The sequence below is a fragment of the Pinus tabuliformis genome, chromosome 4_1 (assembly GCF_031772625.1).
Source record: "Pinus tabuliformis cultivar Carrire ecotype Pingquan chromosome 4_1, CPIR1, whole genome shotgun sequence".
Taxonomy (NCBI): Eukaryota; Viridiplantae; Streptophyta; class Pinopsida; order Pinales; family Pinaceae; genus Pinus; species Pinus tabuliformis.
In genome coordinates, this window is record NC_142303.1 from 148,399,381 (window position 1) to 148,427,182 (window position 27,802).

Sequence of the window (27,802 nt, forward strand, 5' to 3'; positions counted from 1 at the left end):
TCGAGAATGCACCCTAACATGGTCAATCTACAATTTGAAACTCCAAATGGCTCAAATAAAGAACCATGTATTAACTCCAAAGAAAACACGAAAGAGAACATAAAGAATCTCAACTAAATAAAACAAAAACTTGGTTTTCTATCATAAATAATCACAACCATCAAAGACACAAATGACGCAGAATTTAGTAGCTACCAATGATTGCCTCACAATCAATATGCAATTCTTCAAATTGAAAAATGCCCATTCGTATAAATTCAAAATCACAAAGCGTACATTACATCAGTCAGAAACCAAATTTAGATTACTGATGTAATTACCTGTAACCTTGAGAATAGCCTTGTATCAATTTGACAAACTACATATTAACTCCAAACAAAACCCCAAAATGAACACAAGGATCTCAATTAAATGAAAGGAATACTAGTTTTCTATGATAAATAATCACAAACATCAAGAGACAGATGCTAAAGAACATGGTAACTACAATATGGTTGCCTCGCAATCAAAATAACTCTTCAAATTGTAAAAATACCATTCATATAAATAAATTCAAAACCACAAAACAAACTCATAGTCAAGCAAAATTTAGATTACCCTCTGAACTCATAAAATTATATTAAATAGTCTTTTTTTACTTAAAAAGAAAAAGAAAAAAAACCATTGCTTTACTGTGTCACACCAAGCCATTTAGAAAAGTTCTCAAATTCCGTGTAGTCACTATCTGAAACCATGGTTTTGTACCATGATTTTCCTGCTGCCTTGATTGCATCCTTATCAGCCTGTAAGGAACACACAATTAAAGATATGTCAGGCACATTGAATCTTAATGTCAGTAGTAATGGAAACACTAAATATTCCAACCAAAAATTATTAAAACCAAGTCAACCAGTGACATTACAAAGAAACTTGGAAATACATCAGAAATAGAATAACAAAGAAACTAAAATATAGAAATGTTATGGGACCAACATATATAACAATTACTAATACAGTTCAAGAGACCAGCCATGCATCTCTTTACAAATCATCAACGTCAGTTGATTAAATATGGCAAAGATACCCAAAAGAGTAGTGCAAGCCAATTACTACCATAGAGACAGAGATTAATTTCATGGAATTATTCACAATTGTTTGCTTTCAATACCATTATTAAGTAAAGAAATTCCAAATTCCCCATATGGACAGTTCCTATTTACTCATAGACTTTAGCCTTAAAGTTCAAACCAAAAGTCCTTTACAGTACAAATGAACTGCAAGCCGCCAAGACCTCTCAAGAATAAATATAGAGTCTAATGTTAAAGTAAAAAGGGTTTATGAAAATACAAAATTTGTTTGAATTGAAGTCAAAGCAGATGTGACGATGAAATTCACAATTAATGGTCAACCCAAAAGTCTGGATATTGGCAGTAGTTTGGACATGTGTCTATTTAAAACGCTATGTAAAGGCAGAGTGAGGTCACCCTAGGCATAAATGAAAGGCAATGATGCTTGCAAGGACCACAATAGGACAAGGACAAACTTAGAACAGGTGGCCAAAAAGCTTCAAGTTAACCTGAAGTTTATCTCTTCACTGAATAGTCGATGAACCTAAAAACCTTGATTGCCAACTTAAATCCTATAGTAAATTGGTTTACAGCTCAGAGTATCACTTCCAAGAAATTTGCATAGCAGTTCATATTGAATTGCATGATGCAAAAGTTAGGCATCCCACTAAAATAGTAAAATGAAAGAATTTTCCTTCAGAGAAAAATTCACAAGATATTTTTGGAAGAAAGACTACAAAGTACAGAATGGGCATTATTCAAGCAGTTTAGAAAGCAATATAGTTTATTGAATTTTCAACATTTTTACATGATATTTCATAAACTGCATTCATGTGACATTCATATGCATCTTCATCATTGTCGACGTACTTATAACTTCCAAGGATATTTGTGACAATAAGAGTATCTTCCTCTAAACTCTATAAAGCATTCTCATCATTGTTGACATACAACCTCCAAGGATATTTGTGGCAATGAGAATATCTTTCTCTAAACTCTGAATGCCTCAATATTAAAGCATATTTGGACGTTTGCATCCTTAGTTACTTAGTTAACTGAATTTTGATGGAATATAGTCAAAAGTCCATAAACATAAACCAACAAAAAATATATTTGATTATGTTCAGTGAATAAATTTGATCCAACTCCAATCCAATCAAGTTAAAATTTATGTCACATAAATTTGAATCCGTTTATAAAAGTTAGAATGAAATTCGAATATGTTTGCGTCATAGAGTAGAATTATATTTAATCTTATAAATTATAAGTTTATCTTGTACAACTAACATGGGCAGGGAATCTTATTATATATGCTTAAACAGGGCATGGAATTTTGTAGTAGATGTTTTCACAATTTGAAAATTTTGAAGGATGTATCTTGTCAAACTTGGGGCAAATTTTACCTTCTCTTTTTGCACTGGGCAATTTTTATCAAATTTAAGCACAAACATGAACCAGGTGGCCTCAGATTGTATCTTGCAACAACTTGAATTTTTTTCTTCAAACAACATTGCAATATTGGCATGCTAGTGAATTCCAGTGTTCCATGGAGACACTTTCCGTAGGGTGGGGTGTGCACTACCCACGTTACCTACGCACCCAGGATGGGAGGACACCTAGGGAAATGTTTCCCCACATCCCCCTTTTGGGGAAACTCAGGTAGACACTAGGGAAACATTTGGCCAATGTGGGGGACACGTTTCCCCAAAAGGGTGTTTCTGGGCATCCCCTCTCAAAAAGAGTTAGGTGTCCCCTTGAATTTTGCTTGAAAACAAATATTGGCACACTAGCAAATTCCAGTGTTCCATGGGGTCACTTTCCTTAGGGTGGGGTGTGCACTACCCACGTTACCTACGCACCCAAGATGGGAGGACACCTGGGGAAATGTTTCCCCACATCCTCCTTTTGGGGAAACTCAGGGAGACACTAGCAGAAACATTTGGCCAATGTGGGGGACATGGTTCCGCAAAAAGGGTGTTTGTGGGCATCCCCTCTCAAAAAGAGTTGGGTGTCCCCTTGAATTTTGCTTGAAAATAAATAATTTATAAGTGGAGAAGCCTAATATTCAACCCTATGGCCCTGCTAATGCTATGTAATTAATGGTAATGTTAAATTCTTGTAGTAAAAGTGGGATTCTCCTTTATCTTTCATTTTCATCCTTTTACTTGAATTTTTAGCATTACCATTAAGTGACTTGAGATGTTTGAGAGTGGTTCTCACCTCATTGGATTTCATATGGAGAAAGTAGAATTTGAGATCCCACTCATAATCTAGCACAGTTGCTAGTTTTAAGGATTCCAAGATTTATGGGATTGCACCATTTCTACCGGATTCGATCATGTATGAGGGTATGGAACTAGCATGGAAGCCCTCTATCTACCTTGATGTTGGTCGCATTTTTATCTTATTTTAATGCTTAGAGGGTGATATTGATGATGAGTATCCCCCAATATACACAACGATTTTTGATGATATGTAAGTATTTGTTGTAGCATGAATTCTTTTGGACCATAGAGGCCATCTAGAGCCTTCTTTGTTGGTTTATTTTTTGTTCAAATATGGATTGCACTCGATGTTATTTGGGTTATACACACCCTTGCTATATATATGAGAAACCTTGCATATTTGTGTATGACGATCTGAATTCGTATGGATGCACTTCACTTGTTTTTTTTTTCAAAATTTGGATATTCACGTATTTTTTTGTCGATTGGTTTTTTGGTCCAAGTTTTTTTCCATTTCCCAATGTTGGGGTCGATCTGTTCAATCATTGGCCTGGTTCTAATAACATCGGTTCTTGTCCATTGTTCATTTTTAGTTTTAACTTTTGAGTCTTGACTCTAGATACTAATGACCTTAAGACCAAGTCTTTGACTTGTCACGTTTTACTATTTTTGAGTTTGAGCAATTTCAATTACTATTTCAATCTTCAAATTTTGATATCTACTGCTTTACTTAGAACTAAACAAATTCTAGAATAATGAATGATGAATTCAAATCAATGTATACAATATTTTACTATATATAGGGGACAAGCATCAAGATTACAGACACACCGACGCCCACCCCCCTTGAATTTCCCTAAAATTTGAAGGTGCTCCCACACATCCCCCCAATGTGTCTCCCCATTCCCCCGCCCCAAAAACTTGGTGGAAAATTGGCAAATTTATAGTTGGGTCATTGTTGTGAACATTGTTCTAAGACAGATTCTTTGTCTTGCCTTTATTTCAAGACCTCTGACTTTGCTATGACAATGATGATTGGATTATTTGATGCATTGAACTAGCTAAGACAACCCTCATCTTATAGAGAACACCGTTAAAAACTTGTTTTATAACAAACGAGAACTAACTTTAATAAAATATTTAGGTATAAAGTAATATCATAATATTGGTAGGAAAATGCCACGAAAATAAGGTCAAGTTTACAACATAGACACTAGGACATGAGGAGTTTGCAACACAAATATAGCAACAAGACCCTTGTGACCTAGACCTAATCAGCGTAGATCCATCTTAACTCTGGCGCCAAGAGGGATCAAATCTCTTGAGGTGCAAAGCTTTCCTCAAGTCCAATCTTTAAACCTCTTTTTTGAGTGCAATATTTGAGGAAAGTTTTACACCTCCAGAGATTTTATCACTCTCAAGGCTTGATAGATTATTTTATTTTTATGTTTATGTAATTTAACTATGTCAAAATATTTAACAGGACAAGACATTACAACATCTCATCCACACTGGGCTAGAGAGCACCTCTTGGCACAATCACTGACATGATGGCAAGTTTATACATCTCAGTTGAGCACTATTTTTGGATAGTTTATAATCAAGTATGTAACTGAACGTCTAGACTACATGTTATTGGCCCATAAGTGCAAATCAAAATTCTTGCTAGCACATATTAGAAAATATGCTTAATATCAACAAGAGTCAATAAATTAAGCTCAACTTGAAGACTTGAATAAAGTTATCCATCTATAATTTTCACAAAATATTCTCCAAAGACAAAGTATGACACGTGATTTATCAAGTAAATACTAAATACTAGAGAAAAAACATTACACTTCAAAAACAAATTTGAGTTGCTCACCCAATTTCTTCATTTATTTTGGATAAGGAAAATGTTAGATGAGAGGAGCACAAGGGCGAAAGGGGAGTCTCTTTGATCTCAATAAAAAAAGAGGGCTAGAGATAGCTTGAGGAATGGGGATTGCATAAAACAATGGCATTGAGACATTAGCAGCACTTCAAGCAATTAACAAGTTACTCAATCGTGGCATTTCTATAATCGAAGATTTTACCCTCATCATCCACTCACTACTATGGGACAAACCCTTGAAGCAATAAAGAGTGGTGAAGATCAATGTTGCAAACATCGACAGAGATAAAATTAGCAAGGGTCTAGAACCAAAACATCGTAAAAATCAGGAAAATATCAGTAAAAATCGGCAAACATTGGCAAAATTAAGATACCACCAAATATCGATAAAAATCAACAAACATCGGCTAGGCCAAAAAATCGCAATTTCAAGATTTTATTGTGATAAAATCAAGATGTTTGCAACACTAGTGAAGATCACCTGCAAGGCAATTTTTTTAACCAAGTTGTCTCTTTCCTTCACGACAAGTGCAATCTAAGCAAAAGCACAAATCACATAGCAAATAGAGTCGAATCCCTACCTTAAGGGATTTCTATTATGCATGATGGTAGTGTAACAAGTAAGTACATCACCCCTCTCCCTACCATAATTATGGTTTTGAAGTTGAAATGGCAATCCAATAAGGTTTCATTGCATGGCATTGAAGGGGGCAAGACATCCTAAGCCACCTATCATCTCACCACCTTGCAGAAGACAAGCATCAAATCCTCAAGGATCCCCTCCCTTAAATCATCAAAAAAACCATGATGTAAGACACAATCACCCCACAATAGTTTGGATGATCCTCCTACATGTCATCAAGTTGAGCTTGAGCAAGGATTAATGCATATCATGTCAAGTCTACAAAGCGGAATTGGAATTGGGATTTATAAACTGAAAAGTGAGGTAAATTTTCATTCTTGTTAAGCTTGCTTGAGGATTAACACATGTCATGTCATGAGAACTCTAGTCTTTGTGGGTTGGGAGCCGCAACCTTGGTCCTCAATGATTGGTAATCATCAACAATGTGCCCCTATGTCTTGCACACTATGCACCAAACTTATTCCTGTCACACCTTGGCTTTGTTCATCTTTTGTATTTGCTCCAACTAGTTGATAACTGTGACTGGAACTGTGCAAACTTGAGAGTTATGCTAGTAAAACGTATAGTTGCAACACCTACTCAATCCAAGGATACCCATTCATGGCTTCAATCTTCATGGCTTGGGCCAAGACTTCACATTGTGCAGCCCACCTTTCTATATAATGGGTACTCTGGAAAGGAGGGCAAGAATTCGTTTGTTGGTGCATTTAGAGAAAAATTACTTGGAAAAACAATGTCATCATCATTATTGTTTACTACATAAAGAAATCAAGGGGCTCGGGAAATGATTAACCCTTTGTTCACAACAAAGGGAGGAAACCATGTGCTTGTCCACGATGGTGACTCCACAAGTAAAGAGGCAAAAATCATGTGAACCTGTACCCTCAACCCTCTACTCGAAATTGGTCAACTACCATCCATGAGTTTACATGAGCCTATACCCTCAACCCTCTCTACAACTCAACCCAAGACCCACAATTTGTTTCCACCCACGATCTCTAGATGGAACTCCTCAACCCAGTGTATTTGAGCTCAAGATTCCTACATGACCTAGATCAACAAAAGACCTCGACCGAGCTGTGACCTAGCCTGTAACTAACCAAGCATGGCCAGCTATCAAGGGCTTGCCCAACCTCCTCTTCCTTGTCCATCCACAACCATTTCTTCTACCCTAACCCTTAATTGTTTCAATAACCCTTAGCTTTCCTATTAGATTTTGTGTAACTGCCCAAAGAGTTTCAATGATCTTAGGAGCTCTTGTTCACATGACAAACCCTGGTTTACCAGTCAATAAATGATCAAAGAATCCTTTGCGCAACACCAAAAGTCGAGCTAGTGGAAGTTTTCGTTAAGATAAAGGACACAAGAAGTGAGACAAAAAGAACATTATTACAATTGGTGCATGATATGGTGTTTAGCGATGCAACGAACAATGAACAACAGAGAAGAAGTCAAAAGTTAGCACACGACGTAAATGCCTCTCTACAACTTACCACTCCAACCTCTCTATGTGACCCCAATACAAGTTATGCAGCATTCTCCTTTGTTCAACGGCCATAGATTCCTTCTTAATTGTAATAGATCCAGGAGGAATGGATGATGAACCCCTTCGACGAGGAAGACACCAACAAAAAGGTAATCAAAGGGATTCCAAACTCTAATACATATGATTCTATAGATCGTGGTAGTAACAAGATGATTCACAAACTAATAATGTTATTATAGCTCTTGGAATCATCAAACCTAGCATCATGAACAAAGGTTGGTGAACTCACAAATGGAGTAGCAAAAATTGAATAGGAGAACATATCATTCAAGTAGTAGTTGAATGATAACAGGGACCAAGATGCCCTCCATTGCCCCCTAGCAACACTTTACATAGAAATTCTCAATCTCAAAAACAAGCAGTAGGAAATTGGATCTTAGCAAGTTAAATTTAAACAAGAAATGAAAACTCATATAAACTCATGGGCATAGATAGTTAGATTAAGCAATAAAGCCCCCACCCCCCCACCTCTAGCAATAGTTGAGGTGGTACAATAAACTCAGGCAATAACATACCCAACAAGCATAAGAACTAAATCTCAAAGAGAGAGGACTCCCTTTATGTCTTCCATTCTTTGGGCCCATGGTTGTTGCGACCTTATTCCTTCGCGATGCCACCTAATGTGACACTTGATATGGCTAGGCTTGGGTTCAACTCCATTTTTTTCTCCAATTTAAGAGTGTGGTTGATTGGCTTCGAGCTCTTAGAGCAAAACGGAAGTTGTTTCTCTTCCTAGTAAGATTTTCCTTGATGAAGATCTCACTAGAACACAAGTTGTAGAGCTCAAATGCTCCAATGAGCTAGTTAAAACAACACACCGGGCAAGGAAATGGGCATTCATCAAGAACATCAAAGTAGTCATCTGAAATGCCCATTTTGAGGCTTCAAAATGGCAAGATCGTTGGGAAGGCTGACAAGGCGCATCCATTTCAATCAATTGTTGGAATGGCAATGGGTCTTTCTAATCATCATCGAGTTTATTGTATGATGCTCTTAGATCATTGGAAATATTATTCATCACTGAGACACATGAAAGCCCTATTCAACCTCTCCCAAAAATTGTAAGGTACCATTGATTTTCAACATATAGACAAGAGACAAGGAGCTTGAATGGTACCAGAGGTTCAAGTGCAGTTGCTTGTTTCCTTAGAGACTCCCGAAAGTAGGCATTCTTTGGTGGTTGCAAATAAGTGTGGCATGTTTATGTGGGTTCGGGCTTTAGGTGTTTCCCTCTTCCCCAATGACATTTACTTTGTCACCTATTACAGCCCTCCAATTTCATCATATGTTATTTATAATGGGCCCAACGAGGACCCCTTTATTGATTTGTATGTCAACATCCAACCAATACTCGACAATTGGGAGGTTATCCTTGTAAGTGACTTCAACTCCCCCACCAAATCCCTCCAGATTCCTCTCTGCAAGCAATGAGAGGATATCTTTTGCATCCAAGAAATAGTTCCAGAGTCAATGGGGCTTCAGCAAATGTCTTATGATGCATTGGGGCCATTCACAACCTATGGTCTACACCTTTTGCACTTAGGAGAATCTCAAGAGTTATTACCTAATGGGCTACAATTGTTTCAAAATTCTTGCTTTTTAAAATGTTATCCTCATGGCAAAGGAGCGATTGTTATTGATCATATCCTCTCTAAACAAAACCTCCCCCGCTTTATTCGCCCCTTCTCTATTTACCACATTCCCCTTGTTGACCATGCCCTTCTTTCCTTCTCTCTCCAATTTGACACTCGCCTTTCCGCCACACCTCCCCCCAAGGGCCCACCTCTGTCAAATGCTCCCCTTCGCAACCTAATTCTCCCTACTTGATTCTGCATCTACAGGTACAACTACCTCTCAACCATAATTTGGGATGCAGCCCTAAAATTCTACCCTAACCACACCCAACACTCTTCCACCTCCCAAAAAAACAATTGTTGTCCTATGAATCAATGGTGTGATCACGTCTACCAAATGGTTCCCCTCTACAACCTAGTTCTCTCAACTTGATTTTGCATCTGCCAAGAACAATCGCCTCTCATCCATCATTCGGGACGCAACTCTCAAATCGTAACCTAACTCCACTGCTCCTCTTCCACCGCCTGAAGAACCAAGAAAAAAAAAAACTATTGTCCTATGAATCAATGTTATGATATGGAATGTAAAGCTCCCCAATTCCAACTTCAACAACACATTCACCCATACCCCTCCTACCCCAACCTCAAAGCTTCATATCGCCACCGCAAAAAACACCTCTTTGTTTTTAAAGAGGAGACAAAACTTCCTCACTCCTATAAATATTTCTAGTGCTTTATACTTCCCCCCACCACTCTTCCCTCCCATCTGACCTTAACCCCAGATCCATCTTCTCCCACGTATCCACTCCTACAACATCCTAAGGCATCCCCAAATTCAAGTTACCTCTTCACCCTCTTCATGCTTTTTATTCTTTAATGGTCACAAAAGAGAGGACATTTGAGTTATGAATAGCAACAAAGCAATAGACAAAGATGGTTTCCAAATAGAGTTCTTTAAGCAGGGTCTTCGTGCTTTGGTTTCGTACTTGAATAATCTCTTCGACCATGGTTTATACAAGTTTCCCATCGGCATGGTCACAGCACATCGACATGGTAAGCCCCAACTCAAATGCCAAGAATTACATGATGATGATGGTGGGCCACACATTCTTGAAGCTCTATGCTACATCCCTACACCTACAACTCTCTAGGAAACTTTAGTGGAGACAACTTAGAGCTAAAGGAAAAACTGGATTTCGACTTGAGCACAAAACTATTGATCACATCTTTACACTTAGGGCCATCACTAAGGAAGGTCAACGTTGATTTTTGAAAGATTATTGTTGTTTTCTAAACTTTCAAGAAGCCTTTGACTCTATCCCTAGGTAGGCTTTATTCCAAAGACTTATAAACATTGGCATCTCAAAGACCTTTTTATTAGTCATCATGCATTTAGACAAGTCAATCCTTGGTCGTTTATACACAACACACAGGCTATCAGATTTTATTCAGAGTATGAATGGGGTAAAACAAGGATGCCCCTTGTCCCCCACACTATTTGGGATCTACATGAACGAGATGGAGACCTTACATGAGCACATCCATGATAGTGATGGTTGCCTTCTACACCATGTTTTGATTTCTATCTTAATGTTTGTCGATTATGTTGTCCTTCTAGTCTCATCCCTGAACAAACTGCAAAAACAACAGGACGCCCTAACTCTTTTTTGTGATCTTTCATCAGTTGATAATCAACTTAGGTAAAATCAAAGTAATGATCTTCATCACATCGAAGAAAATCCTCTTCGAGCACCATTTCGTTTTTAAATGACAAGAGATCAATATCACCAACTCAAATACTTACATGGGGGTAGTATTCACAAGATCTTGCTTTACTTTGCAACATGCACTTCGGCCCTAAATCAACAAGGGGTATGGGTTCTTGGCCCTTTTTGAAAGGTAGTGTTTTAGGAATCATTTTCAAGAATATCAACTAAATGTCACTCATAGGCACACTCATCTGACCCACAAGTTTATATGGTTGAACTTTGGAGACCAAGTTTATCGAAGTTTGATTGGTCTTCGACAAAGAGTACAGATCATCCTCCTCCATTGCATCATTCGGGGGAAGCAAACAATTCTTCAACCCATCATTCTTGTAAAGTTTTGATCTTGCCCTTTCCGATTATAGACAATGTTTGTTCTCATCTCTCTTCTACACCATGTTTGAAGCTTCACTAATATGACAAGGAGGAGTAACCTGTATTCACACTTAGCCTATGGTTCATAAAATTCCATTACAACAGCTAGTCCTTAGACTCGATCCTAGTGATGGTACACCCGAGTCTCGAATCTCCTTGCTTCAATTGGCATTATGATGGACCAACTTCCTCCATTCAAATATTCTTTGTGTGCACTTGACCAACTCTTACCAACCAAACAGTAGATGACTAAAATCATCCAAGAGGATATCTACAAGGATAAACCTGTTGTTTTCCCACGATACTGGAGTTTAGAATAGAATCTTGAATCAATGATGCTACCAAATCCAAGTATCACAACAAACTACTTCGCACAACAGAATAATATACAACAGTGATTTGTAAATCTACTAGTGCACAAAATATACACAACTTTTTTTCAATTTTATACAACAACCCAACTTCGTTATATTAATCAAACTGATAATACAATAGTCTAGGGCTCCCGTACCAGGGATAATGGCCCTCATACATCCACTGATAGAAGACTATACAACAACTAGGGCTTGGTGTCTGTTGTGATGACCACCAATCTACCCAATACAAGATACTCTGACCGTCTAGCTAATGTAAAGCTCCTCACAGCTGACTTGGTCGTACCCTGTACACATGCTTGGTCCTTTGGCTCCCGATCTGCAACGCTTGCCTCTATCAATGCACCAAGTCCATCTAGCCACTAAATATCGGATCCAATCTGCTCTCTAGTTGATCGTTTGTCCTTCAAGTTTCAACACATCAACACCTCGAGACTCCTATCGAGTTGTTCACAACTCAGTTTGCGAACAACTCTCAACTGCCCACTACTACTTCTCAGCTACTTAGGGACTTCAACCCACTATAGTCTTCCTGCGTAGCTCCAATGAAGACTAACATAAGATAGGAGGATTGCCACCTATCACCATCAAATGTCGCTTCTCCAATGATGAACACGGGCTACAATAATTTGCTCCTCTGGCTAGCCAAACCTTGAGCTACAACAACTGCCACTCCTAGCAGCCAAGAGTCCTTCCCTGCACTGCACTTAGGGATTCATACTTGGGCACTTTCACGCTGCCCTCCAACAGACCTCAAATTCCCAATACAACACCAAACAACATGTCCTTCAGATTTGCTCAACCATCATCAAACTAGAGCTCTAAAGATATGCCCTTTGTTTTACAATAGAGGAGTTATTGCACAAATCTAGGATCCAATAACCATTGTAGCATCTGCCCACTAGTTAGGGCATCTGGCAGTCCACGTCAACCATCTCTTGACTGCTACAGTCATCCAAAAACACACCATCCAATTTGATCCAAATCCAAGATCCAACACCTAGCAACAAATCAAACATAAGACACATAAACATACCTTTTATACTCATTGTTTTAGGTTTTCTCCTCTGATGTTGATTTTGGCCTAGTTAGGGCAAGACACTAGTCATCTTCAACCTATTCCAATGCTCAAACACCCTCCCAACAATTGTAGATGCATTCCCTTAAGGTGTTGTTCTCATACGCTAAGGTTTGGGCTAGCTTCTAGCCCATTGTTCAGCCTTACGACCCTTCTTCTCACAGAAGCATGGGCTCAGCCCTCCTCCAGCCCACTGTACAGGTTTGCAGCCCCTCTTTCAGAGGTTTGCCCACACAAGATATACCCAAAACCAGACCCAAAAACGCCTTATCTCACTCAACCCTGCTGCTAGATCAATTCAGTTCCCAAACAATCACAAATATGCTTCATCAAGCCCTCTTATCCTTTAATGGAATCTGCGTCTCAGATCTGCGGCCCGAACAGAGATCTCTTAAGTGCAAATTACTTGTGTTGAGTGCAAATTGCTCTTGTATTACTCACTTGGATGTGTAGAAATGACTTCACACTCACCTTGTATTTATATTAAACACAAGGGCTCCATCAAATCACACATGTGGGCTTGACAACCTGCCATAAGGCCTCTAATCACCTAGCCGACCTTAACCAAACCCACTCATTAACTTCAAAAATTCATATCTCATAATAGATAACTCGAATTTGAGTGATTTTCATTGCTCCTGTTTCTCTCGGGGTCCTCTATCAACTCAGATCATCACATTTCCAAAACTCCTCATGGAATCACACCTACAAGCTTGGGTGCAAAGCCCACATCTTGGGTTCCAAGCCCACAAAGTGCTTTTGTGGCGCTCCAACCTCAAATAAACTCCTCATGGAATCACACCTACAAGCTTGGGTGCAAAGCCCACATCTTGGGTTCCAAGCCCACAAAGTGCTTTTGTGGTGCTCCAACCTCGAATTCCTGAACCATGGGGATTGGAGTACCTCCCAAGCTACAAATCTCAACAAAATCCTCAATGTGGGCCACGTTCTAAGATGGTTTTCTATATTGAGCACTTCATGGTGATAAGGGATGGCCTCATTATTAAACCCCATTACATGCTTCACCATTGAATGCATGCCCCCTAGATCCCCTTGGGATAGTTCAAAGTTGGCTCTCATGGACTGCGAATTGAGACGGACCACCAAATTAGCCAATCAAATAGCATCTACCAACAATATTGAGACTAAGGAGCATTTCATCTTTCGTTGCCCCATTTATCGTAACATTTGTGGGAAATTTCATTGCTTATTTAAGGGAATCCAAAGCATCTCCAATTTCTTTCAATACTCTGACTAATGATGTCTAGCCATTTAAATCCAAGAGGCCCTCGAACATTGTGTTAACATTCTCCAAGCTCCTCCTCGACAGGATCTTATTCAAAGGATTACATCCTTCTTTTTGAATTTCCCATCAGCTAGGGGCAGCAAGAGACAGACTAACATCAACAATGCCTCAAACTCTAAATCAATGTGGACCTGAGAAACCGTTTCCCTTCCCTAAAGAACTTAAATACATTGCCAGACAACATTTTTTACCAGCAAGCAATCAAAGTCACCTAGACACAAGCTATGGGTTAGTTCTTCGTAGCAACAACGGGACTAGATCTCTTACCAGCAAACAATCAAGGTTCACCTAGACACCAACAATGGGTTACTTCTTTCCAACAACAAAGGGTCCAAATCTTCCCCCGAATCTCCCTCGACAGCACCATTCTATTTTAAGTTTGCTTTATTTGACCTCAAGTATTAGGAGAGTCAAGATCTCGTGGATCTTTATAGTTGCCAAGACTTGGAGTCAATGTCTTTCCTTATTTTAGATTATAGATATTATATTTCTACTTTATTTCTTATTCTTTATATAGGATAATTTTTGGTACTTCTGCTTGTATCAACAACATTATACTCAACGATCCCATTGACATACTTTTGTGGTCATTTGTTGGCCATTTGTATAAGTATCCTATCTTATATAAAGGAAAATTAAGCCCTATACTTGAATGCAATTAAATTTGGGAGGTCTAGTTTAATTATCCACGAATGGCAAAAGGAAGCTAATGCCTCTCTAATTTTGAGGCATGGAAGACAATCTACGCAACACCACATTAGACTCCCTCTTGGCTTTAGTGACTCGCATTACAAATCATATCAATCTCCCCCCATCACAACCCATCAAACTTTTCAAACGACTTCTAGTACAACCCAAACTAAAAGCTCCTTTAACACTCTTGGAGGAAGTCCTAGTAATCTAGCAACCAAATGGACAGTTCTTGTTGCCCCTCCCACACCTTAACTTCTAGCTTCCTTTATGTTTAGTCAAACTCTCTTTTTATTGCACTAATTTAGCTCACAATACATACCTAAATCTCTATCATCATTCTATCTAAGTTGATATGGAATTTAGTTTATTTGGTTTCCATTATGATGAGAACAACACAAGATGGCACTCTATTTGAGTGCTATGAATGCCAAAGACGTTGTTCACAACACTCTTGTAAATATAAATACTAACCATTGTTGTTAAAAAAGAGGAAAATATTGAATGGTATTTAAAAAAATAAGTGTTCCTTCAATGTTATCTATTTAGAAATAAATTATTATCCTGCATCCACCCCTCCCGAAAAAAACTAAGAATAGATAACAAGACCACCCCACTATAACCATCGTAAAAAAACACAAGAATATAAAATAAAAGCAAATACAACTCCACATAAAAACCGAACCATTAGTTGAGTTGTGATATAAGTTCTAACAACAAACTAGAGCTTGAATGATAATTGTTCGGTTTAAAACCCAAAACGGACAATCCCTAAGATAATGCAGTTGAGTGCAACTTTTAAAGTTGTGGGTTGTTAATGTTTGTAGTGTAATGTACCCTATTGATTAAAAGGACAAGGTAGCTTATCCAACCTCGTAGGCTATAGTCATTGATAAAGGGGAAAACCCAATTATCCAATGTTTGAGACAACATTAGGTAAATTTTGGGATAGCTAGGGAAAAAAGCCCAAATTGGGGTTACACTTGCAACCTCTCACATTTGAGAAAACCCCATTAGGAAATCTATAAATAAAGAAGAGTTGGAATCACTTTTCATCATCAATTTAGATTGGGATGTCTCTGATTTTCTTGAGCTAAGAATCTAAGGGTTTTAAGACCCCTTCTTCTTGATTAGTTTCAGCAAAGGCAATCCCACCTTAGCTAACCCGTCTAGTTTCAATGGAGTTGTTCCTACCCTACCTAAACACTTTTTTTTATTTTTCTTGCACAGTAATTTCTCCTGATCAACTCAAATTTGCCTACTTTGCGATATGTTTTAAAAGCAAGCAGAAATCTCTACAGTTCCAATCAAGGGTCTCATGTGTCAGTGGATTTTCTATGGTTTCTTGTTTCACACCATGGGCAAACAAGGGCTAGCGAGTTTCTAGGACGAATTAAAGAAAAGGTTAGTCGAAGCATCCACAAAATTCACTAAGACTACAACATGATCGTAGGGATACATGGCCACATGGCCACATAAAGACAGCAAGGTCATCTAGGGTCTCTCATGCGATAAACTACCCTTCTTGAAGTTGTCCAAATAGCAAAAAGTTTGTAGACGATCTGTAGAAATTTTGAATAATTTAACACATATTCAATGGAGATTATCCTGATCATGTACTAATGCGGAAAACATACACAATACATAAGCTCCTCTACGTTGATCAAGAATATAGCAGCATCAATAACAATAAAACATCAAGAGCATTCACACATTAACACAGTATGTATCACGGGGAAAGCATCTCGCTAAAAACCCCACACTATCTGTATATTAATGATCGAGTCATGTAACATTACACAGCATAATACTTCTCACAAGTATCTCCACCTCTGTTACACACAATACAGCTCAGATCTGATCTCCAAATCTCTTCCACTGCTTGCCTGCCTCCACTGCTCAATACCTGCTCAAGAACTGATGAGAATGGCTTCCCAAACTCGATTTTCACCTGCAAAATAGTCACACACTCTTTGTGGACGTGAGCAAAGGCTAAAATGCGGGCCAAATACGTGAGCAAACTCATTGGCATACTCAATCCCTTGATTGTGCAAGATCTGGTGCACAACTATAGTCACAACTGATAGCAATCTGATTCTCTACCACCTGTCCCTGTTGAACTGAACATGCACTGACATGCAACTGAGTTAACTGATGTATTCTTTAGTTGTATTATGAGTTAATAATTAGTTTAACAACTCATCATTAGTCTATCTGCAGTTAGACTAACTACAACCAGTTTAACTAAGTTAAACTGAACACAACTCCATCAACTGTACCTCCAGTCCACTAAACTCAACTCACTTGAGTTCTAACTGAAGTCATGCATGCAACAACTCAACTGACTCATAAGAAAAACGAATTTCCTTCTGACAGCTGCATGTGCCACTTCCGTAGCTCAAACTGAAGTGCTCCAAGAGAATAAGATTAAGTTTATAGTCCAAATATTATTGTGAGATAACAATATTTGACTTTTCTATTTTTGACAGCCAGTCTAAAAATAGACTTGATCACTCACACTGTGATCACTCACACTTTCATCAAAAATAGAAGTCCATCTATTTTCCCAACTTGATCAATCATCCATAAACATAGACATGATCCATATGTCTAAAAATAGACATAGTCTAAAAATAGACTTGCGCCAAAAATAGCCTGCGGGCCCACTTAGTGAAGGCGACTCTTTTCACTAAGCTCCATCATCTTGTTGCAATCTCAACACTCCCTCTCAACAAGATATGGATTATCAGCAACCCCTATCCTGCCTCGGTGGTACTCGAATTTGCTCCTGGTGAGAGCCTTCGTCAGAATATCAGCATCCTGATCCTCCGTTGGAATGTACGAAAGTAACATGATCCTCCGCTGCACACAATCTCTGATATGATGGTACCTGATGTCAATATGTTTAGATCTATCATGAAATACAGGATTAGCCGAGAGTTTAATGCAACTCTGGTTATCACAGTAAATCACAGTAGGATCCAAATGAGAACCGAACAAACCAACCAGGATCTTCCTCATCCATATAGCCTCGCATGCAGCCAAACTTGCTGCCATATACTCGGCCTCCGCTGAACTGAGTGCCACGGATCTCTGCTTCCTGCTGTACCAAGAAACTGTTGTCGATCCGATACTGAAGACCCCTCCTGATGTGCTCTTTCTGTCTGTTGGGCTCCCTGCCCAATCTGCATCCGTGAAGCCACATAGCTTCACCTCATCCTCCTGTCTGTACCACAAACCATATCCTGATGTGCCTCTCAAGTAGCGCAATACATGCTTGCCCGCCTTCCAGAAGAGCTTGGTAGGCTTAACCATAGCTTGTGAAAGCTGGTTAACTGCATAGCATATATCAGGTCGTGTATTGACCAAATACATCAGCGACCCCACCAACTGTCGATAAACAGTGACATCCACTTCTTCTCCCGAAGTGGCATCCTCCTTCCTCCAACCTCCAGGAAGAGGAGTATCAACAGGCTTGCAGCCATGCATGTTGAACTTCTCCAGTATCTCCCGAGCATACTTGCCCTGAGAAACAAACAGTCCACCACTGCGCTGCCATATTTCCAATCCTAGGAAATAGTGAAGGAGGCCCAAGTCCTTCATCTCAAACTCTGTAGCAAGATCCTTCTTGCATGACAGTATCAACAGCTCATCACCCGTTAGAATCAAATCATCAACATACAGTACAATGATAAGCAACTTACCCTCCACCACAATCTGGTATAGGTTCGGATCCGCCTCGCTCTTGGAGAATCCAAGTCCTGTGAAATAGCTGTCTATCCGTGTGTACCAAGCACGTGGTGCTTGCTTCAACCCATACAGCGCTCTCTTGAGCCTGCACACATGCGACTCGCTGCTGAAGACTTCAAAGCCTTCGGGTTGCTCAATGTACACCTCCTCCTCAATGACCCCGTTGAGGAACGCAGTCTTCACATCCATCTGATGAATGTGCCATCCCATCTGCGCTGAGAGAGCAAGAATCGTCCGTATGGAAGAATACCTTGCGACAGGTGCAAAGGTCTCCTCATAATCGATCCCCTCAATCTGTGAAAAGCCTCGGGCAACAAATCTTGCCTTGTACTTCTCCACACTCCCGTCAGCTGCCTGCTTAACTTTGTAGATCCATCTCGAACCTACCACTGATTTCCCTTCCGGTCTAGGAACAATCTCCCATGCACTGTTTCTGACAATAGAATCATACTCTTCCACCATGGCGTCTACCCATGCGGGATCCTCCACAGCTTCCTCGAAAGAGGATGGCTCAGTCACAACACACTTGCTCATAAGAGCCATGTATCCAGTGTACCGATCAGGTGATTGTCTCTGCCTGCGTTGGGCTGTAGGTGGTCCTACAACTTTCTCTGCATCTTGAGCCAGTCGCTCAGCTTCTGTCAAGCGCTTTCGCCCTCTGATGGTTGGCGCTGCATGAGTGGTCTCTTCCACTCCATGAACCTCGTCCTGTGGCTGATCCACGTCCTGAAGCTCATCCTTAGGAACTAATAGCTCCTCATCTGCATGCAAGTGTAGCTCCCTCTCAAGCGAACACTTCATGGCTTTCTCCTCCTGAAATTTTATATCCCGTCGCACAACAGTTTTACCACTGTCTGGCAAATACACACGATAGTTGTGGGGCGTATCAGTGTACCCCACAAATATCCCAACCTCTGCAGTCGGCTCCAACTTCTTTCTGGCATCCTTCGTCACATGCATGTAAACGTTAGCACCAAAAATCCTCAAATGAGAAAGATCAGGCTTCTTACCAGAATAAGCCTCCTCGGGTGTACTCATGCCAAGTATCCTATGAGGACAACGGTTCTGCACATAAACTGTTGTATTGCATGCTTCCGCCCACAAGTGAAGGGGTAGGCCCTGATCATGCAACATTGCCCGTGCAGCACCCACAATCGTTCTGTTCTTCCGCTCAGCTACCCCGTTCTGCTGTGGGTTATGGGGAGCTATGAGCTCTCTACGAATCCCTTCTGCCTTGCAGAAATCCTTGAACTCGTCCGAGATGTATTCACCACCATTATCGCTCCTAAGAGCCTTCACCTTCTTCCCCGACTCCTTCTCGACCAGTGCTTTGAATTCACAGAACTTTGAATATGTCTCGCTCTTCTTCTGCATGAAGAAGATCCAGCACTTACGAGAGAAATCATCAACAAAAATCACATAATACCTGTGTTTTGTTGTCGAAGCAACTGAGAAAGGTCCACACACGTCTGTGTGAATTCTCTCAAGGATCGTCGTGGCGCGACTATCCTTCTCGTGAAAGGTGGCTTTCACAAACTTCCCCAAAGTACACCCCTTGCATTGATCTGACTGCGCAAGTGTGCCTTTAGGAAGCCCTGTAGTGATCTGCTGCAGTATCTTCAAGGCTCCATGGTGAAGGTGACCCAATCTCCTGTGCCACAACTCGCCATCATCCCGGCTCACCAATCCTTCTGCCTTGCCTGCCATTGCTGCGCATCCATCTACATGCAACTGATAAAGGTTCCTCACTCGAACCCCTATCTTCCGAGTCTCACCAGTTGTCTTGCTACGCAGAAAGGCCTTTCCCTCGCTGAAAACAACATCATACCCCTTGTCTTCTAACATCGCCACTGAGATGAGATTCTTCTTCTTCAATCCTGGAACATGCATGACTTCCTTCAATACAAAGGGTTTACCAAACTCCCTCTCAAAGGAAATGGTACCGATACCGGTCGCACTGTATCTACCATCATCGCCCATCTCGATGTGCACTCCAAGATCTTTGTCCTCCAGATCAGAGAACAAATCTCTATCTCCCGTCATGTGAAAAGACGCACCACTGTCCAGAAACCACACTGATCCCATCACACTTGAAACCAAGCATGCGATCAATGAAAAATCAAGCTCAAACTGAGAAGCTAAAGCCTCTCCCCCTGCAGATCCAGCAGCTTGCTTGTTCTTCTTCTTCTGCGGACAATTTGTGGCATAGTGTCCATGCTGGTGACAGTGAAAACACTTCACCTTGGACATATCCTGCTTCTTGCCTTTCGCACCAGACTGAGAAGCTTTCTTGCTCTTCCCTTTCTTTGCTTTGGCAGCCAAAGCACAATTCTCTTCATCAGCTCCCTTTGACGAAGATCCGTCCCTGGTACTCCGCCTGATCTCCTCCTGCACAAGATCTGACCATAGTCTTTCCCATCCTGGCAACTTCTCCTGACCATTGACAGAGTCCTGATAGGAATGCCAACTCTTCGGAAGACCAAGGAGAGCCAAGCTCACCAAGTCCTCATCATCGACAGTAACCCCCACACTTCCCAGCTCATCTCGACACTGAGTGAACTTCGTGAGATACTTGGGAATACTGTCTCCCTTCTCGCATTTGATGTTTCTGAGTTTATCTTTGAGCGCCAGCTTCCTCTGATCGCTCTTGCTTTGGAATAATTCTGTTAATGATTTCCACATCAAATATGGAGTAGCCTTTCCATGGAGGCTGGACACAATGTGATCCTTCACGCCCTCCAACAGAATTCTTCGACATTTTGCGATCTTCTTTTGCCAAGCATCAGCTTGAGTAGCATCAGTAGGCTTTGGGATATCCGTATCTATGAATTCCTTCAGCCCGTTATCATCCAATACTGCCTCCATCCTGTCCTTCCATGCAATATAGTTTGAGCTGCCCTCAAGAGCATACTCCAATCGCAATCCGTTGAAAGACATTGTTGCGTTGTCACCAAGAAAACACTGCTGCAAATTCGAATTCCACCAGCAACCAACTCAACTGCTTCCGATCAACCCTCGCTTGATATCCTGTAAAAATCTCTTCTACAAATCAAGCTGCTCCGATACCATGTAGAAATTTTTTCTACAATTATCTAGCTCTGATACCATGTAGAAATTTTGAATAATTTAACACATATTCAATGGAGATTATCCTGATCATGTACTAATGCGGAAAACATACACAATACATAAGCTCCTCTACGTTGATCAAGAATATAGCAGCATCAATAACAATAAAACATCAAGAGCATTCACACATTAACACAGTATGTATCACGGGGAAAGCATCTCGCTAAAAACCCCACACTATCTGTATATTAATGATTGAGTCATGTAACATTACACAGCATAATACTTCTCACAAGTATCTCCACCTCTGTTACACACAATACAGCTCAGATCTGATCTCCAAATCTCTTCCACTGCTTGCCTGCCTCCACTGCTCAATACCTGCTCAAGAACTGATGAGAATGGCTTCCCAAACTCGATTTTCACCTGCAAAATAGTCACACACTCTTTGTGGACGTGAGCAAAGGCTAAAATGCGGGCCAAATACGTGAGCAAACTCATTGGCATACTCAATCCCTTGATTGTGCAAGATCTGGTGCACAACTATAGTCACAACTGATAGCAATCTGATTCTCTACCACCTGTCCCTGTTGAACTGAACATGCACTGACATGCAACTGAGTTAACTGATGTATTCTTTAGTTGTATTATGAGTTAATAATTAGTTTAACAACTCATCATTAGTCTATCTGCAGTTAGACTAACTACAACCAGTTTAACTAAGTTAAACTGAACACAACTCCATCAACTGTACCTCCAGTCCACTAAACTCAACTCACTTGAGTTCTAACTGAAGTCATGCATGCAACAACTCAACTGACTCATAAGAAAAACGAATTTCCTTCTGACAGCTGCATGTGCCACTTCCGTAGCTCAAACTGAAGTGCTCCAAGAGAATAAGATTAAGTTTATAGTCCAAATATTATTGTGAGATAACAATATTTGACTTTTCTATTTTTGACAGCCAGTCTAAAAATAGACTTGATCACTCACACTGTGATCACTCACACTTTCATCAAAAATAGAAGTCCATCTATTTTCCCAACTTGATCAATCATCCATAAACATAGACATGATCCATATGTCTAAAAATAGACATAGTCTAAAAATAGACTTGCGCCAAAAATAGCCTGCGGGCCCACTTAGTGAAGGCGACTCTTTTCACTAAGCTCCATCATCTTGTTGCAATCTCAACACCATCCTTGTAGCTACTTAAAAGTAACAGGGCAGCACAAACCCTTCTCTAAAGCAAGGAACATCCATTAAAAAACCACTCGAAGTCAGGCAAGGTTGACTGTATCCACAAAGAAGAGTTTTTGGCGGACAAATCATAGTTGCGAGAGTTTGGGAGGCTACACACTGCGCTCCTGAGGATTACTGTGTTGATATGGACAATATAACATAGGACTGTGGAATGTCGCTTTGAACTGGATAGTAAACAACAGTAAGACAACCTACTTGGGCATCATTTTGAAGCAACAATAGATAATCAATGAGTTTAAATTAGTATAGAATCACAAAATTGAATAATTCTAGTGCAAATTACAATTAGCGTATGGTCTATTGCATATTCACAATAAATGTTGGCAAATTATTGGTTGAATGTTCTTTGGGCAATCCAACCCTAACTTACTATGTCGCTGAAGAATTATTTTGTTGTGGAGGATTTACTATTGTTGGAAATCTCTATGTTATTCAATGATACCTATTGTTAAATGGATGAATAAATGTGCAATATTATGTGTAATCTTTTCTGATTTAATTAGAAAAGCTATGGACCAAAAATTCCCCTAGGTCATTACATGTAGCTCAACCAAGTACTTCCACATAGTGTTAAAATTGGCAACTAGGGCCAAACTCCATGTGGGTCATCTTATTTATGGCATCTGATATTTTTCTTGGATTCCTCTCGTCGAGAGGTGTAGGATTGATCTAAAGATCATCCGATTCCGACATGTATTCATGGAGATATGAATTTATTTGTGTTATGGGACAATTCGTTAAGGTCGGCCAGCAACCAAATTGCCCCCACTTGTGCTCCACGTTTTAGTATAAAAAGAGGTGGCTTGCAAGTCATTTGTACACACACTTCTTGTGATCTCTTCCTCTCCACTTGTCTTTGGGTTTTGGTAGGAGGAGAGATCCTAAGAGACAATGCTGGCCTAATGGAGAAGGCTCTACGCTATCATAGGAGATGCCCTAGAAGGTTCTACATTGTCATGGAGGACAGCCCTTATCTCAGCCACAAGAAGCCCTAATGATGCCCTATGGAGAAGCCCTAGTATACACACAGTCAAGAAGGGCAGCGATGTAAGCCCTCAATGCAGCCTAGAAAAGGGTCTCTACCCTAGATGGATGCCCTAGAACCTTAACGCAATGTATGGAAGAATGAAAGCTCTAAAATTTCCCTAAACACGGCAAGAGAGGGAGGCTCTAAGACAGCATGGAGGAGGCTTGAGTTCCTCAATGGAGCTCGAGTTAATTGCTGGAGCAAAAGCTTGTTTTGGGTCACTTTGGTGGAGGCCTGGAGGCGATAGCGTGGAGGCATGAGTTCCTCAATGGAGCTCAAGTTAATTGTTGGAGCAGTAGCTTGTTTTGGGTCACTTTGGTGGAGGCCTAGAGGCTGTCTTGGATGCCACAAACTGTTCTTGAGGGCCAAAGACATGAGGAACTGTTTCGTGGGGTTACAACCCTTGGAAATGGCTACCACAGCAAGGGATAGGCTTGTTGTAGCAAGCCGCAATCCCTTATACACCTACAGCAACAACAACAAGGTGCAGCAAGCATAGTGCTGCAAGCACATTGGGACAACAGTATGGTACTTAGTGCAGCAAGTACACAAAGCAGCAATGGTGTAGCAAGCACATGGGTGACAACATGGTGCAGCAGTGGCACAAGGTACAACAGTGCTAAACACTGGGATAGCAGTGCAACAGTATGATGTGTACAGCATGGTCATAAGGTCCAGCATTGTGATGATGGGTGCAGCATGGTGCAGCACGGTGAGGTGCAGCATGATGACGAGATGCAGCACAACGATAGATGAAGGAATCACCTTGGAGAATCAATTGAAGCAGCATGTCTTCAACTGATCTCATGTATCATCTTCTTAGAGATGATCCATGCTCTTATCTAGATAAGTCAAAGTGCTAACTTTTGTTGTAAATGTACTCTCTCTCTCTGCTGAACTATTGGAGAACATATAAGAAGAATTGATCAATGGTTTCCCCACATTGGGGTTTGTCCCTAGCTAATGCCACATCTTGTGTCCTCTTGTCTTGGCTTGCCTTCTGCGATTTATGTTTATGTTCTATCTGCAGTTTACTTTAATACTGATGTGATTGCTAATCTGGAAAAAATATTGAGCTAACTGTGAAAACTGAAATAAATTGCTCTAAGCATAGCATAGAATATACCTAAAATTTAACACATAGGCCTAAGTGTCTAAGCATGCAAAAGTCACCTAATAAATCCTTAACCTTAGAAATTACTTTAGTGATTAAAGTAATTTCTTTTTGTTAAACAAAGTGAGTAATGTAATGAAATCCAAAGGTTTTTGCATTAGTCAATCAAATGTGAGATCTCAAGTGATGTTGAGATCTAATCATTCATTCATAACTCAATCTTATAAAAGAAGTGCTACATTAAGGGAGAAGACACAACACAACAACAGTGAGTGAGCACAAGACACTATGAGAGTGAGATCTCAATTGTTGGGTGGAGAAGGACTTCCATTCAAGTGTGTTGGGTCCAATGTAGGTGTAAGGAGCAGTAAGGGAGATCCAAAACAAATCTAGGGCTAGATCATATTCCAAAGTATATGTATGTGTAATTTTCTCAGAGGGCCATTTTTCAATATGGGAGCCCAAGTACGCTCTGACATTATTTCAATGAAAAATTGTTGATTGGGAAAAAAGCTATTATGTAATGTGCAATTGAGATTGCTTGTGCTTTCACTGAATACTTTTTTATTTTATTAAAACCCTAGCCATGTTTTATTCAGCGAATTTGATCTACTAGGTTAATAACTAACCAAGTTGCTAGGGTTAAAATTTAACATAGGTTTACAAAATATATTACCATTGATTTTAGCCCATGGGATTAGCTCGACTGGTTGTCACCAATGTTGTTGGGCATTTAGCTAATTAGGTGCCCAATTAAATAGAATCCACGTGGGTGGGCACACTAATCTATAGTGATAGATTTAATATGGATGCCATCCACAAATATGGGGAAGCATCCCTTTAGTTTGCCCACAAAATTAAAGACCATTGCGTCATTGATTTTCTGATAATGTAGAAAAGTTATAAAAAGAGGTCTTATGCTAATGTGGTCTTTGCTAGTAGCACTAAAGCTAAGTGTGGGTGATTTTGATGAAAAAGACACCCCTCACTCATTGGTCTCCTAGGAAGTTGATATTTTTAAAGAATTTTGCACCTTCTCTCGTCAAAAGGAAGTTATTGGAGAGAAGGTGATTTCGATTGAAAAAACACCTTGCCACGGGGTGATTTGCCTATTAAATACGATTAAAAAATTGCTAATTTCGATGAAAAAGACAACTTGCCATGGGGTGATTTGCCTATTAAATACGATTGAAAAAATTGCAAAACCGTCAAGATTCTTTGTTGAAATTGCCAAGAAGGGTTGGGGAGTTCTTTGTGGAAATTGCCAAGAAGGGTTGGGGAGGTGTGGAAACCGTCAAATTTGACAAGTAGGTCTGTTTTGAAATTCCAACCCCGACCGTCAGTCATTGGTCTCCGTCATTGGTCTCATTGGTCTCCTGACGAAGTTGATATTTTTAATGAGTTCTGCACCTTCTCTAGTCAGAAAATAGTTACTGGAAAGAGGAAAGGAAAAGGGAACTCCTTAAAATCTAATCAAACAAGACATTTTATCACAACAAATGGAACTAACAAAATAGTGGGAATTTTCAACCATAAACTTTAGTAAAGAAAATTTCGGGTGACAAAAAAATGTCAAGTAATATTGAATGAATCCGCATACCTTTGGTTCCTTCCTCTTCTTGTCCAGCTTCTCCTGTTTGGCCTTGGCACGCTGCTCCTCGGCCAAGAGAGCCATTCGCCTTGCAGTTTTCGCATGTGGGTTGAGCTTTAGAAGAGAACCTAAGTTCTTAAGCGGGTTCTTCTTCAGCGGCTTCCGCTTAATTTCCCTGTTGATGGGTTTCACAACAGACTGGATTTCATCAGAATTTACGATCCTTGCCAGATCCGAATTGACCATCTTTGCACGAGGCAGAACATATCCCTTCTTCTGCAAAGACTCCTTCTCAAAACCCCCAAAAGTACTATCAAGCTTCTCAAAAGCAGACTTTGTCCATATAATGAAACGACCCAAATGCCCACCGGGAGCAAGCTTCAGCAAATTCAATCTATCAACGCACGCGATCTCCACACCCGGAATATTCCTGAAAGCCTTAACAAGTTTAGCCCCTTCAGTGGCATAAACAATCAAAGGACCCTTGCGTGAAACATACCGTCTGTTCCTCATCTTACCCTTACCGGCACGAATACTGACACTTTTCTTGGCCTTTTCCACGTCAGCAGAAGCACCCACCTTCTTCAAAACCTTCAGAGCAGCCGAGGTTTTCTCGACCCCTTCGACGTCATCGCTGAGAACGAGCGGCAGCTCCGGGACGGATTCGATCCTGTGACCTCGGGCCATGACGAGGGCGGGGATCGCAGACGCCGCCAGAGCAGAGACCACCGCGTGTCTCTTCTGGTTTAAGTTGATTTTCCGGTGCCATTTTCGCCATATTTTCGTGGGGGCAAACATCCTGCCGCCACGGCACATGTTGCCGAAGGCTCCCTGGCCAGCTCTGTGTGTTCCCCCTCCGGCAACGCGGGGAATTCTGGAAACCGCCCGCCCCGTTCCCCATGACTCTGCGGAAGTCTGATGACCAGCCTTCTTGCTGACGGCGTAGGGTTGGCGTTTATTTTTGGCCATGTTTGCGTGAACGAATTCCACAATATCGGGCCTGATGCACGCCTTCAGTACGTCCGGAAGGGGAACGGCGTCACCGCCCCCTTCGGGGGCTTCGCTTTCTACATTCACCACTGAGACCAGAGGACGAGCTGCTGCCGTGGCCGCCATTGATGCTTGCTACTGTTAATGGTGAATAAGGTCAGCTTTCTTCTCCTCCCTTTGTGCAAGTTCTGCGATTCAGAAAACCAAACCCGTGTTGGCCTTGTTAGGGTTTTACAACAGAGAATTAAATCTCTAGGGTTTTAAATAAATAAATATCCAAAACTTTAATCCAAATTTCATTTCACTAGGATTTGTAGGAGCATTTTTTATGATATCTTGAAGGTGGTTAGCCTAATGTAATGTTATAAATTAAATGGATGATAAATATTAATAGGTATTAAAATATTTATTTATAATATATGAGTGGGTATATTTTTACATCTAGTGATCATTGTGTGTAGATTTTGATTTGTCTTTGGGTGGACTTACTATCCATCATTAA

The 27,802-nt window shown here is 40.4% G+C and overlaps 1 protein-coding gene across 1 annotated transcript; it reads right to left on the reverse strand.

Annotated features, from left to right (window-relative positions):
• Positions 1 to 574: 574 nt before the first annotated feature.
• On the reverse strand, positions 575 to 27,590 carry LOC149174631 (large ribosomal subunit protein uL4-like). Its single transcript, XM_089419365.1, has 2 exons — positions 26,320 to 27,590; positions 575 to 782 (listed from the first exon to the last, which is right to left on the reverse strand). The coding sequence occupies exons 1-2, from the start codon at positions 27,424 to 27,426 to the stop codon at positions 669 to 671; spliced, it is 1,221 nt and encodes a 406-aa protein (XP_089275491.1). The 5' UTR covers positions 27,427 to 27,590; the 3' UTR covers positions 575 to 668.
• Positions 27,591 to 27,802: the final 212 nt, after the last annotated feature.